General features: G+C 44.8%; 1 protein-coding gene across 5 annotated transcripts in view; it reads right to left on the bottom strand.

Annotated features, from left to right (window-relative positions):
- Positions 1-1,733: 1,733 nt before the first annotated feature.
- The window catches only part of ABTB3 (ankyrin repeat and BTB domain containing 3), a 278,504-nt gene continuing 267,908 nt past the window's right edge, over positions 1,734-12,329 (bottom strand). For all 5 annotated transcript variants that reach the window (XM_074326264.1, XM_074326262.1, XM_074326263.1 and 2 more), the window contains 2 exons: positions 11,513-11,626; positions 1,734-3,921 (listed from right to left, as the gene is read on the bottom strand). In XM_074326264.1, the coding sequence (XP_074182365.1) occupies positions 3,712-3,921; positions 11,513-11,626 (324 nt within the window). In that variant the 3' untranslated portion in view covers positions 1,734-3,711. The remainder of the gene's footprint in view (positions 3,922-11,512; positions 11,627-12,329) is intronic.

Genomic DNA, 12,329 nt, shown 5'->3' with positions numbered 1-12,329 from the left:
TGGATGAACCATGGGTATGAATCTCCACAGAGACCTGGGTTGGGCCCAGGCTGGGTCAGGTGCCACAGGGGACCAGCTGGGGACTTGGGCTGACCTCAGTGATGATGACACCCAGGAAGACAGCTGCATGTCCTTCCATAAGCCCCATCCCAGAATGCTGTCACCATCCACGAGCATGGAGTCATACTGGCCCTTGTTGGGGGCCACGCCAGGTTGAGAACTTGTCTTTATCCCCAACGCAAAAAATTTCATCAGGGCACAGAAATGACACCTGAAAATGCGGCCCCCTGCAGGCAAGTTAGCTACAGTAGGCAGAGGCAGAAGACAGCGGCCCAGACAGCTGCACCTATAAGTCCTGTGCATGATGGGAAGGAACTCTGAGGGTGGCAACCAGAGGTGCATGCTGACTCAGGGGACTAGAGTTTGCCCAGCCACACTCTGGTTGGCAGAGTGGATAGGTGGTGGCTCACTGCAAGCGACACAAGCATCCATTTTTGATCTAATGTCATTTCTCCTGACTTTTTCTGTGGGGTCTCACTTTCTAGTCTCTCAAATGAGTGAAGTTCTTAAGCTCCAGCTGTTGGGTAAAGAGCTCACTCACATCAAAAAATGGGCAGAGGACATGAAAAGACATCTCTTCAAGGAAGACAAACAGATGGCCAACAGACACATGAAAAGATGCTCAACATCACTAGTCATCAGGGAAATGCAGATAAAAACCACAGTGAGGTATCACCTCACACCTGTTAGAATGGCTGTCATCAACAAGTCAATAAACAACAAGTGCTGGCGGGGATGTGGAGAAAAGGGAAACTGCACTGTCGGTAGGATTGCAAATTGGTGCAGCCACTAAGGAAAACAGTATGGAGTTTCCTCAAAAAGCTCAAAATAGTTCTACCATATGACCTAGCTTTTCTACTTCTGGGTATTTATCTGAGGAAACAAAAACACTATTTTAAAAAGACACATGCAACCCTCTGTTCACTGCAGCACTATTTATAATAGCCGAGATATGGAAACAACCTAGGTGTCCATCAATAGATGAGTGGCTAACGATGTGATCTCACACACACACACACAGAATGGAACACTACTCAGCCATAAAAAAGATGAAATATATTGCCATTTGGGACAACATGGATGGACCTACAGGGCATGACGCTAAGTGGAATTAAGTTAGAGAAAGACAAGTACTATATGGTTTCACTTATATGTGGAATCTAAAAAAACAAAACAAACAAATAAAACAAAGGCAGACTCATAGAAAGAGACCAAAGGGATGGTTACAGAAGGGAGTGTGTGGGGGATGGGTGAAAAAAGTGGAAGGGGAATAGAGTCAGTAATACAGTGATAGGTTTGCACAGTGACAGATGAGTACTACCGTGTTACTCTGAAAATAAGACCTAGCTGAACCATCAGCTCTAATGCGTCTTTTGGAGCAAAAATTAAAATAGCAAAATATATTAAAATAAGACTGGGTCTTATATAATAAATATAAGTCTTATATTCATTTTTGCTCCAAAAGATGCATTAGAGCTGATGGTCCGATTAGGTCTTATTTTCGGGGAAACACAGTAGGATTAGTGGGGTGATCACATTGCAAAGTATAAAAACATCGAATCACTATATTGTACACCTGAAACTAATATACCTAATATCATATGGAATACCAACTATGCTTACACGAATAGAAAAAAATTAAAAAAGAAGAGCTCACTCGTATACACAAAGGATGCGCGGCTTGGGAAAATCATTTCTTTTAATGACAGAGAAAGCGCACCAAACTATAACAGAAGCCCATGAGGAGCTGCCACTGTACAAGTCAATGCCCAGAGGCCCTGAACAAGCATGAGACATTCACAGGGAAGTCAGTCACGGTTAAGGAAACATCCACGCAGCATCTCTGAGGACACGGAGGCAGAAGGCAGTGACGAGTCACGCGCGTGCTGTGTATCTGTAACTTGGACTCCTCTGCACTTTTTGTTTCTTCCCCTTCCTCATTTGATGGTAGGGCCTGGGGAGGTTTGCAAATGACCAAGTGGAAGACAGGCCTTATGTATCAACACCACAGAAGAGTCAATACGTAGACAGACGTGGCTCAGGTTCTCCATGGGTCACACCCATGAAACAGGGACATGACATCTGTCCTCTGAACAGTGGCTCAGGGAGCAAGTACGATGGACGAACAGCAGCTCCTTTGAAATCTAGGGTCTGCGCACAACTTCCCAAAGGCATGCTAGGAAATAGGCTGAGCAACGAAAACTTTGCCATCCCAAAGGGTAAAAGTCATTCTCCTAGTTTTTACTGCATGTACCTAGGTTTCAAATGAAAGGACAAGAAAAAAGGCGGCAACTCAGAAATTATTTGGAATATTGTGGCACTTCACCAATCTCTTTTGCTTATAATATATGGCAGAGCAAACGAAACCCTGTCGATATAAACTTTCATTATAGATAACCCTATACTGTACACTCTCAGAATACAGAAAGAATCCATCCTATCATACAGGTTTCATCTTTAAAAATAATCTAACATAGTCATATTCTCTGGCTAGTAACAAACTATTAACATCTTCTGAGAATACAGAGAAAACTCTGGGATTAATAGTAAATTCTCTGACGTGCTCTCCCCCCACCCCCCATTCAGCATCCTCTAAGAACACATTTCTGCAAAAGCATCCCAGAATCATTCGTAATTAGGAAAAGAAATGGATATGTTCGTTTCACCAAATGGAGTTTTAGCAAGAAGTGATGGAACATTTTTACCTTGGCAAAAATGAAGCACAAACATTAACATTTCACAGGTTCGGGCCCATGCAAATGCATGTTTTGTTATGTGGGGCTGTTTTATTCTCACCCCGAAACCACGATTCGCATGCAGGTTGTTTTCGACTATTAAGAGATAATTATTGGCAGTGCACCTCTTTTGTGTAACCATGATCACTAAGGCAAGATTATTTCACCTTGTATAGATTATCAGCAATATCTTGTCAGATGCAGGTTTATACAGTGTGGACCTGTGAAGTACTGTTTTTTGTTTTGTTTTTTGTTTTTTTAAAAGAAAAAAAAAATAACCTCAAAACACAGATCCCTAAACACAATTCAGTTGAAAATGAACTGTTATGCCTTTAGAAATATATTTTAAACTACAAGGCTGCCCTGTTTTGGTAATTTTTTTATGAACAGTTTAAAAAGTTCCCACCCCTAAAAATTTGTCAAATTATTTCTTCATTATTGGTAACAGTCTCACCAATCTGCTACCACGGTTGGCTCTTGCTGACTGTAGCTATGAAGTTCTTGACGTGTAACGTGCTGTTCCTCAGGGCCAGTCAGTGCAGTTAAGTTCTCCAACTGTCAACCTGGAACCCCAGCGACCTTTAGTTCCCAATCCATCCCTTCGACAGTGGTCCCCACAATGGGTGCTCAACTACCCTGGCGTGCTTTCCGATGGCGTTAGCTTGGCTGCCCCATGTTGACCTTCAAGCTCTGGACCCAGCTGTGCTCTGATCTGTAGACCAGTGAACATCCTTTGGTTTTTTTCAACAGGAACACATGGGAGCTGAACTTGCTTATTTAAGGGAAGCTGAGGCAGCAGAGGCAGCTCTGTGGCCCAGCCCAAAACAGACGCCAGGTGAAATTTGTATGTTTGTGTGAAGCCAATGCAGCAGGAGAACTGGCAAGTCCCCGGGGAGCATTCCCTGCACTGGACGTTTCATACAATGGAACCTTTGGAAGATGACAAGTGGATGGACTGAATCCTGACGGCCAACGTCCTCTGTAAGTCCTGGAGCACGTCGTGGCCCGTTCCCTCGCCGTTTTTGTCATATAGGAGCTGCTTGAACGCTTCGTTTTCAATGAGGACCATCATGTTTTTGAGGAAGTAGCCTTCACAATATGCCGAGAGCTCTGTGACTCCGAGAAACTGCAGAGTGGAGAGGAAGCAGGAGATGGTTATATTTCTGAAATGTACCCTATGGCTTTCATATATGAGGTTGGTGCAAAAGTAATTGCAGTTTAAAAGGTTAAAAATAACTGCAAAAACCACAATTACTTTTGCACCAACCTAACAGAATAATGGCGGACACCTACGAAGGCAGATTGACGGCAGAAGAGGCCCTGATTCTCCACCCTTTGCTGTGTTCACACTCTTGGGACAGGAGTCCGAAGCTCCTCCCATTAAAGGGCTGGAGTCTGTTTCTCCACCGCGTGGCCCTGTGACCTGCTCAGACCAACAGAACATGGTACCAGTGAGAGTCGCCAGTTATGAGCTAGATTCAAGTGGCTGCGTGTGCTTCTGGGCTCTCTCTCAGAACCCTGCCTCTGCCACAAAAATGAACTCGAGCCTGTCTGCTTGGAGAGTGACAGCCCACGTGAGGATGAGTAGAGTCAACCCAGCTGTCCCCGCTGAAACCAATGACCGAGTCCAGCCAGCATCAGCAAAGCCAGCCACGGCTGACCAGTGAGCTGACCTTAGAATCAAGGTCCGCTGAGGCCAGAAGGAGCTTCCAGCCTTCTCCTCGACTCATATGCTAAATAAGGGCTCGCTGCTTTAACCACTGGGTTTTGTGTTTCTTTGTAGCACCACAGGTCACTGGTACACAAGTGGAGTTGTGGACACAGTTCTAAGGTCTTTCCCAGTAACTCATTTAATTCTCACAACAGTCCTGTTGGACTGTTGGCACTGCCTACCTACTCCCTGTATTCAGGGGTGATTTTGCCTCCCAGGGGACATTTGGAAAAGTCTAGAGATATTTTTGATTGTCACAGCCTGGGTGGTGGTGGTGGTGTGTGTACTACTGGCAACTAACACGTAGTGCTGCCAGACAGCCCGTGACACAGGAAAGCTCCCACAGTGAAGAGTTATGCAGCCCAAGCTGACAATCAATAGTGCTGAGGTTGAGAACCTGTTCTAGAGACATGGTTCCTGAGAGAGGAAACCAATATGGAAGGGACTATATTGACTCGACTCACCATTATAAGCCCATGTAGAGGGTTTGGCAGACAGTAGATATTTAATAAGTATGTGCTGAATGCGTGAATAAACAGTTATCTCTCAGAGTAATGAAACTAACGACAAACATTTATTGAGAGCTTACAATTTCCCAGGCACTTTACAAACGCATTTCACATGCCTCATCCTGTTCAATGCTCAGATTTCCTTGAGGCAGGTATTATTATCACCTGCAATGTACAGATGAGGAGATGGAGACAAGAGAGTAAGTCACAAAAATTCACACCTCACGTCAAGGGCAGAAGTAGGAACTGAGTCCTGGTAATTCAAGTCCTTAACGCCCCGTAACCGCGAGGATGGCACTGCCTCCAGCCTGACGCCATTAACCAGAGGGTAGGTGTTTAACCTCACAGGCAGGCTTGGTGGAGAAATTCATGTTTGAGATGCAGAAGCTAATGAGTGGGTCCGCTGTCTGCCTTCAGACCTTTTCTACCGTTTTCAAAGCTTGTAGGTCTCTCTCTTATAATGAACTGGATGCTCAGACGTTGGCTGGTAAGTGTTCCTTGAGATGACACCCTGCTGCTTTATTTAGATGCTGAATCATCCTTCTGAATGCTCTGATAGTCTGTCCTTTAGACCAGAGATGCATTTGAACTTGTTGAATGTGCAATGATGGCATGCTGATGAGCCAATGCCGACAGCGCTACGGTGGAATGAGCTGGAAGACTTGGATTTGAGCTGGGACTCACCAACCTTTCTGAATATGTGACCAGGGCTGGGTCACTTGACCTCTGGCTTTAGGTTCCTCATTTTCAAAAGGGGAATTATGACTCCTGCCACACAGACTTGCTGGTGGGATTCAATGGAATATGATTTAGGGTGGGGCTCTTGTCATCTGTCACACTCAGAGGAGCAGGTTAGGAAGGTAGCTAAGAGAGGGGGGCTCTGGAATATGCCGCTCACTAGCCACCTGCTGTTGGGCAAGTTATTTAATCTCTGTGCCTCAGTATTCCTATCTGTAAATGGGGGTCATAATAACCAATAAGCTGTTGTTGGGATTAAATGAGATAATACATGGAGTGTTCAGAATGCTGACTGTAACCAGCCCGCACTCAATGCTGGTTGTTATTATATATGTAAACTATTTACCATTATTACTCTCCTTTTCAATAACTTGTATCCAGTGACTCATGTGTGGCCAGGTTGTGATAAGAGGAGTTAACTGTAGCTACAGAATCTAGCTCAGCTAACTGGTCTGTAACCTTGAACTCAGTGACATCATGGGCTAATTCACTGAGTCAACAGCCCAACTGTCTGCATAAACACCTTGTGCAACCAACTCAACAACAATAAAACAACTTGATTAAAAAATGGGTGAAGGATCTGAATCGACATTTTTCTAAGGAAGACACGTAGATGGCCAACAAACACAAAAAAAGATGCTCAACATTACTGATTGTTACAGAAATGCAAATCAAAACCACTATGAGGTATTACCTCATAGGTGTTAGAATAGCTATTATCAAAAAGACAAGAAATCAGTGCTGGAGAGGATGTGGAGAAAACAGAACTCTCATATACTGTTGGTGGCATTGTAAATTGGTGCAGCCACTATGGGAAACAGTATGGAGGTTTCTCATAAAATTAAAAAGAGAGCTACCATAGGATCCAGCAATTCCACTTCTGTGTTTATCTGAAGAATGGGAAAACACTAATTTGAAAAGATACATGCACCCCTATGTTCATTGAAGCATTATTTACAACAGCCAAGATCTAGAAACAACCTAAGTGTCCATCAACAGACAAATGGATACAGAAGATGTGGTATGTATATACAATGGAGTATTTCTCAGCCATAAAAAAAGATGAAATATTGCCATTTGGGACAACATGGATAAACCTTAAGGTTTTATTATGCTACATGAAATAAGTCGTACAGAATAGGACAAAAATCATATGATTTCACTCATACATGGAATATAAAACAAAAAAGAAACAAAGGAACAAACAAAATAAAAAACAAACGCAGATACAGACAACAGATTTGTGGTCACCAGAGGGGAAAGCAGGTTGGGGGAGGGTGAAATGGTTTAAAGGGGGTCAACTGTATGGTGACAGATGGAAACTAGAATATTGGTGGTGAGCACACTACAGTGTATACAGATATCGAATTATAATGTTGTAATGCAGGGTCTCAGCTCCCACTCCCCGCACAAGAACACAGGATATGGTGAGGCCAAAAAGGAACACCCACGGAGCCATAGATAGGGGAGTCATACCACTATATTCTCAATGGCGGCTGGTCGAGACACAAAAGAAAACATCCGCCAGTACCCCAACGAGAGGTCTTACTGCACCCCAGTCTTGCTGGCGGCCGGGCAAGACACAGGAAGTAGGAGCAACACGATCCACAATCCACAATCCGCTTGCTAACCGCACTCGTTAGCTGAATCTGCCATCTGCTTCTTTGCCAACCAACCAACCCTGTAGCGTAGCCACGGCAGTTATACTAGTGGCTAATGGCTAACTGGTAACAGTTGATGGCCATTTACTACCCGAGCCAGTACCTTTCCTCGTGAGGCCGAGAGCCTGGAAACTGTTCTCTGGGACTCTGTTCCCACAAATGTTATACACCTGAAACTTACATAAAGTTATTAACCAATGTTACCACACAAAAAACAATAATCCTTCCAAAGTGCTTGAACAAAAAACAAACAACCAACCATATGCAATCTTGTGCAAGTCAAATCACCTCTCTGGGCCTCAGTTTCCCAAGCTACAAAATGAGGGAGATGGATTAGAAGCAATCAGGCCGTGCTGTGCATTTAGGACGGGGACACACCAGGTAATTCTGTGCTCTGTGAGCGAATGGAGACTACACACCAGACATCTGCCTACCTGCACACAGCTAACTATTTACAGAATTGGGACTGGAACACTCGTACCCTAGGCCAGTGTTGACAAACTTCAGGCCTATGGGCCAAATCTGGCCCAGCACCTGGTTTTGTAAATAAAGTTTTATTGGAACACAGCCACACCCGTTCATTTACATATTGCCTGTGGATGCTTTTGCACTACAATAGCAGAACTGAGGACGTATAAAAGGGACCGTATAGCCTTTGTGAAAATACCAGGGGTGCCAAAAAACATATACAAGTGGACACTTGGGTCAACGTTGCTCAAGTTCGCCATCATCAGAAGTGTCTGGACGCTGATGGTAACCATTTGAGCACCTCCTGTAACTGCAGAAGTCAAATGTGACTTGTATTCATCTTTTGTTATCCATATATATTATTACAATTTTAATAGTTTTTTCCTTTCTTAAAATGTGTATACATTTCTTTTGGTGCCCTCTGTGTTTATTGGGCCCAAGTTTGTTGATCCCTGCCCTAGACTAATTTTTTCAAGGGCAGAGACCATGTCTCACTAATTTCTTATTCTGATGAATACAATTCCTGGTAAATAGTGGGTGCTCAGTAAACACCAGTGAATGAATCCCGTGTGTTCCAAACCTGTGTTCTTTTCATCACGGTGCACTGTTGAGCTCACTGTATTAGCTTAGATTCAATCTGATGAACTAGCTCGTGCTTTTACTCAAGTTGAAAGATACCCTGAAAGGGCCATCAGAAGCCTCAGGGCCTCTTTTGTTATAACTGAATAGTTCAGCACAACTTTACTAGTTAAAGGATGGAGAAGCCGTGCATTTATGGGCTGGGCTTCTCATCTGTGTAACACTAATTCTATACCACTAATAACACTGCATCTAACTGAGACAGACAGCTGTAGTATAGAGGCCTTGCTGACATTTGGAACATGGTTGTTAGTGTCTAAAATGCCTGCATTTCCTGGCGTTCCAAACCGAGTGTTGGTTTCTTTCTTTTCCGTCTCTTTTACTAAATCAGCCTCAGTTTGCAGCACAGTCAGTAATAGAATCCACATGGCGGGCCATCATTAGCGGGGGCTCCAGTATCCACAGCACAGAGGAAGCAGAGCACACAAAGGGCAGGGGTGCTGGCATCGCCCCCTTCTCCATGTGTATATCATGAAGGGCAGACGTTTGCATTGGCAGCATTCCAGGATGTAACCTTGGAGGCTGAAGCTGTTGTCTGCAAGAGGCAAAGCTCTGGCTGCAAAGGTACAAACATGACAGAGACATTTTGCTGCCATAGGTGTTCTAAGCCTGTAGCACAAACATGCTCCCAGCTGGGGCTCATGTTGCATGGGGCTGCATTAGTAAATAACAAGATAGCTACAGAAGCTGCCTGCTGAGAGAGAGAGAGAGAGAGAGAGAGAGAGAGAGAGAGAGAGAGCCTGACTGTAGTTTTTGATTTACTGATGACCAATCAGAAAATATTTTTTTTGAGTATCAAGGATTATTGAAAATATTTCAAACATTTTTTTACGCCAGACAGTAAACACAAGGTTAAGAACCTGTGCTTTGGAGTGAGATAAATCTAGGTTTATGTTTCTGGATATGTACCCCAAAGAACTGAAAGCAGGGACTGAAACAGGTATTTGTCTATTCATGTTCATAGCAGCATTACTCACAATAGCCTAAAGGTGTTACCCAAATGGACAGATGTCCATCGATGGATGAATGGATAAACACAGTGTGGTATATACATACAACGGGATATTATTATTCAGTCTTAAAAACTGTAATTCTGACACATGCTACAACATGAATGAATCCTGAGGACATTATGCTAAGTGAAATAAGCGAGTTACTTAAGGACAAATACCGTGTGATTCCACTTATATGAGGTTCCCAGAATAGTCAAATTGATAGAGACAGAAAGTGAAATGGTGGTTTCCAGGGGCTGGGTGGAGAGGGAAATGGGGAGTTAATTGTTTAATGGGTACAGAATTTCAGTTTGGGAAGATGAAACATTCTGGAGATGGAGGGTGGTGATGGTTGCACAACAATGTGAATGAATTTAATTCCACCGAATGGTACACTTAGAGTTAGTAAAAATGGTAAACTTTATGTTATGTGTATTTTACCACAATAAAAAGAGATATAGTTGTGCGACCTTAAGCAAGTTACTTCACCTCTCTGTGCCTGTTTCCTTTTATGACATGGGACGAATGATAGCATTTACGTAAAAGGGTTGTGGTGAGGTTTTTTAAAAAGATGGTGCACCAAGGCTCTTAGCACAGGTGCCTGCACATTGAAAGGACTCACTGGCTGTTGGCTTAAGACAGAAAATGACATCTCAAACGCAACTTGATTTTTCACAACGAGCAACGAGAGCGTTCTTCACATTGGTTGTCACTCTCCAGAGTTGTGGAGGTGGGAGGCAAGGATACTGAGCTCCAGTTATACAAAAGACAAGTTTCTGTTTGTTTTAAATTAATTCCTGATCTTATTTCATTGTTTCTTCCTAGCAAATGTTAATCCTCCAACCTGAGCACATGAAACGAAATGGTCCCAGTATCCCCACTGGTGGAATGAATTGGGGGAAATCAGAGGTTCCCGCAAAATGACATGAAGACTGGCCTTAGGGCTGAAGTTGCCACAGTCACCCTGAGACCTTGTTCAAAATCGACAGAGGGTGCACCCCCAAAAAGTGTAACATTTAAAGAAAGGAAAAAACTGTATTAAAATTGTAATACTCATATGATCACAAACGATGAATACAGGTCATGTGTATACATGTTTTTGGCCCCCCCGGGAGATTCCTGGGCCCCACTGCAGGCAGGCTCACTGGGGTGGGGGTGCTAAACAGAAAGGCGAACTCTCTCCAGGTGATTCTGATTGGTAGTCAGGTGTTGGACTTATCTCTCCATGGATCTCTTTAGTGTTGACAACCTGTTCTCAGCCTTGGCCACATCCGAGAGTCACCTGGGAAGCTGGGAAAAACACCTGTTCCCAGGCTGCACCCCAGAGGTTGATTCAATTGCTCCGTGATAGGTCCCAGGCATGGAGATTTTATGGGAGCGCCCAGGTGACTCTCCTGTGCAGCCAGTGCTGGAACCACAGCTCTAGAATAGCAGTCCTCTCCCTTAAGCACGCACCAGAATTGTCTGGAGGGCTTTGGAAGCCACAGATGGCTGGGCCTCACTCACCCTGAGTTTCTGACTCTGTAAGTCTGGGGTGGGGCCCTAGAATTTACATTTCGAACAGATTTCCTGATGAGGTGGATGTTGATGGATCGAAGCCCACACTTTGAGAACCACGGCTTCAGAACCTTGCTACTTGAGGTGTGGCTTAGACCAGCCGAAGAGGCTTCCCCTGGGAGCTTATAAGAAACACAGAGCCCAGGGCACACCCCGGGCAGGCTGAGACAGTCTGCAATGTGGTTCACGTGCATGTTCGAGTTTGAGAAGCACCGTGGGAGAAGAGCTCTGCTTTGAGAACTTCTGGGTTCCTGCTTTCACTGTATTCTGGAGGGGAGGGATGGAGGGCAAGGCAGCTTCTCCAGAGGAGGAGGCAGATGTTGGGTGGAGTGCAGGCGGGTGAGGCTCTGTGAGCAGCCTCTGACTCAGTGTATCCACGAAGGAGAAGCCTCGCTCCCGTGCGTGCATGGTGTCCGCTTGGCCGTGACAGTGGGCTGCTTACCTTGGCATGGTTGTAAATATCCACACAGTTGTCTGTGCTGATGCCTTTTGCACAGATAATCTCACAGTGTCGCTGCAACGCCTCCAGCTGGAAAAATTTAGCCGCAGACAGAAGCTAAAATGCACAAAAAGAGCTTGTTAGAGGTTGAGGGGGTAAGAGGAAAGGTACAACAGTGCAGAGAAAAATCCTCATCTTCCACAGCGAAGGGACTGGAAACAGTGTCGGTAGGTCACTTTCAAGCACGGAGGTTGACACTAGAGGAATAAAACACAGTGATGGAACGATGGTAGGGGAAGATGACAGAGGGGAGGGATGGGGTGGAAGTGAACCAAGTTCACATCGATGATAGCCGGAGGTCAAGTAAAAATGCCTAAAATTGTTCTGTCCAGAAATAAGGGTGAATGATGTTATTTAGCAAGATGGGTATCGACGTGGCTCGCTCCCTTTGTTCATCTAGGATCCACTCAAACATCACCTCTGAGGAGAAGCCTCCCAGACCACCTCACCTCAGGTCGCCCCCTCCATCACCGTCTGTCCCCCTTACCCTCTCTTTCTCCTCCTCGCAGCCCTTCTCACACCAGACATATGTCTGTCACCCTCCCCCGAGTCCCGGAAGGTAGGTATCTCTGTCCATTTGCATCACTGCTGCATCCCAGCCCTGAGTATGGTGCGTGGCCACGGCAGATGCTCAAGAGATGTGTGTTGGAAGAGTGACAGGCTTGGGGGAGGGGAAGAAAAAGCTGAAGCAAGGATTCCAGAGTAAGAAAAGGATTAACGGGCCGAAAGGAGTATACAGCCCTCAGGGCACGCACTATGT

Source organism: Rhinolophus sinicus, linkage group LG02 (assembly GCF_036562045.2).
Source record: "Rhinolophus sinicus isolate RSC01 linkage group LG02, ASM3656204v1, whole genome shotgun sequence".
NCBI classification, from domain to species: domain Eukaryota; kingdom Metazoa; phylum Chordata; class Mammalia; order Chiroptera; family Rhinolophidae; genus Rhinolophus; species Rhinolophus sinicus.
This window is presented reverse-complemented; position numbering and strand designations above follow the sequence as displayed.